The following is a 1755-nucleotide window of genomic DNA, read 5'->3' on the forward strand; positions in this document are numbered from 1 at the left end:
CGATTCTTGCATTGTTCGGCGCAGGTGAGGTTACAGGCGGAGTGCACGGCGGTAACCGTCTCGGTGGCAACTCACTTCTGGAGTGTGTGGTGTTCGGCCGTATTGCGGGTGATCGTTCTGCTACGATTTTGCAGAAGAAGGCAGCGCCTCTCTCATTCACGTCGTGGACAACGGTGGTTCTGCGCGAGGTGCGTGAGGGCGGCATGTTTGGCGCCGGTTCCCGTGTGCTGCGGTTCAACCTCCCAGGCGCACTGCAGCGTTCTGGTCTTCATCTCGGTCAATTCATCGCCATCCGCGGTGAGTGGGATGGGCAGCAACTCATTGGCTATTACAGCCCCATCACCCTGCCTGATGATTTTGGCGTGATTGGCATCCTGGCGCGCAGTGACAAGGGTACGCTGAAGGAGTGGATCTCTGCCTTGGAGCCGGGCGATGCTGTGGAGATGAAGGGATGTGGCGGCCTTGTGATTGAGCGGCGGTTCAAGGAGCAATACTTGTACTTCCATGGACACGTGATTAAAAAGTTGTGCCTCATCGCGGGTGGAACTGGTGTTGCTCCGATGCTTCAGATTATTCGGGCAGCACTTAAAAAGCCGTTTATTAACACCATTGAAAGCGTTCGGCTTATCTACGCCGCCGAGGATGTGACGGAGCTGACGTACCGCGAGGTACTGGAGCAACACCAGAGGGAGTCGCAGGGCAAGTTCCGCAGCACCTTTGTGCTGAACCATCCTCCGCCGATGTGGACTGATGGTGTGGGGTTCGTCGACAAGAACGTCCTGAGCAGCACAGTGCAGCCGCCGTCGAGTGACCTGATGGTGGCCATCTGCGGCCCACCGGTGATGCAGCGCGCTGTGAAGGCGTGCTTGCGTGGCCTTGGGTACAGAATGGACCTGGTGCGCACCGTCGATGAGGCTGACACCCAGGCGCCGTCGAAGATGTAGTTTCCGTTGGTCAAGGTATGGTTGTTGTTGATTTTTTTTTTTCGGGATCTTTTGTTTTTTTCTGTTCTGCTTTATCTATTGATGTAGACGGTGCAGCAGGGGAGGGGGAGGGGGAGAAGCCGATAACGGATCTGTTGCTTTTGTAACAGTAGCTGTTCTTGTTACTCCTGCTATCGCTATCAGCTGTATGTCAGAATTCAGGAATAAACGACAGAGGAAGAGTGGATTTCTTTTGCCTGTGTATGCGTGCCCGCTGAACACCAGTGTCCATGTGTCGCCCAGAAAGATCCGCTACTGCGGATGTCATGGTGTTGATGCACGGCCCACATGTGCGCAGGTAGGCACACAATATAGGGGATTCCATGAACGAATGTGCTTCGTTTCCCATCAAAAGGCAGAGGAAAAAGTAATATGCGGGTCAAGGCATCTCTTACATACACAACGTATAGGGGGAAGGAGGGGAAGAATAGGAGAAGGAAATGTGACGGGCGGTCTGTTGGGGAGGGAAAAGCAAATCTCCCTCTCTGTGTGAGTGTGTGTGTGTAAGAGAGAGAGGGGGGTTGAGGAATCGGGAAAAAAAGTGCCAAAAAAGTGGTGGCGTCTATGCTCAGATTATTTGATTTCTCTCCGCATAGAGCATCCTCCTTACCACTCCTTCAATCCAGAGTGAACAAGAACAAAAGGAAAACAAAGCACGAATGATGCCGTTCACTACGAATTCCTTATTTACGCATGGAACTCATCTATCCCCTTCCAAGGAAGCAGACGTAAGAGGCAATTTATATATATATATATATATATATATATATAC

At 52.0% G+C, this 1755-nt stretch overlaps 1 protein-coding gene across 1 annotated transcript; it reads left to right on the forward strand.

Annotated features, from left to right (window-relative positions):
• Positions 1–203: 203 nt before the first annotated feature.
• Positions 204–944, forward strand: DQ04_17491000 (putative NADH-dependent fumarate reductase; the record flags this gene model as incomplete). The annotated part of the gene is made up of 1 exon (XM_009317598.1): positions 204–944. The coding sequence occupies one exon, from the start codon at positions 204–206 to the stop codon at positions 942–944; it is 741 nt and encodes a 246-aa protein (XP_009315873.1).
• Positions 945–1755: the final 811 nt, after the last annotated feature.

This window comes from Trypanosoma grayi (assembly GCF_000691245.1).
Source record: "Trypanosoma grayi strain ANR4 Tgr_1749_V1, whole genome shotgun sequence".
Lineage (NCBI taxonomy): Eukaryota > Euglenozoa > Kinetoplastea > Trypanosomatida > Trypanosomatidae > Trypanosoma > Trypanosoma grayi.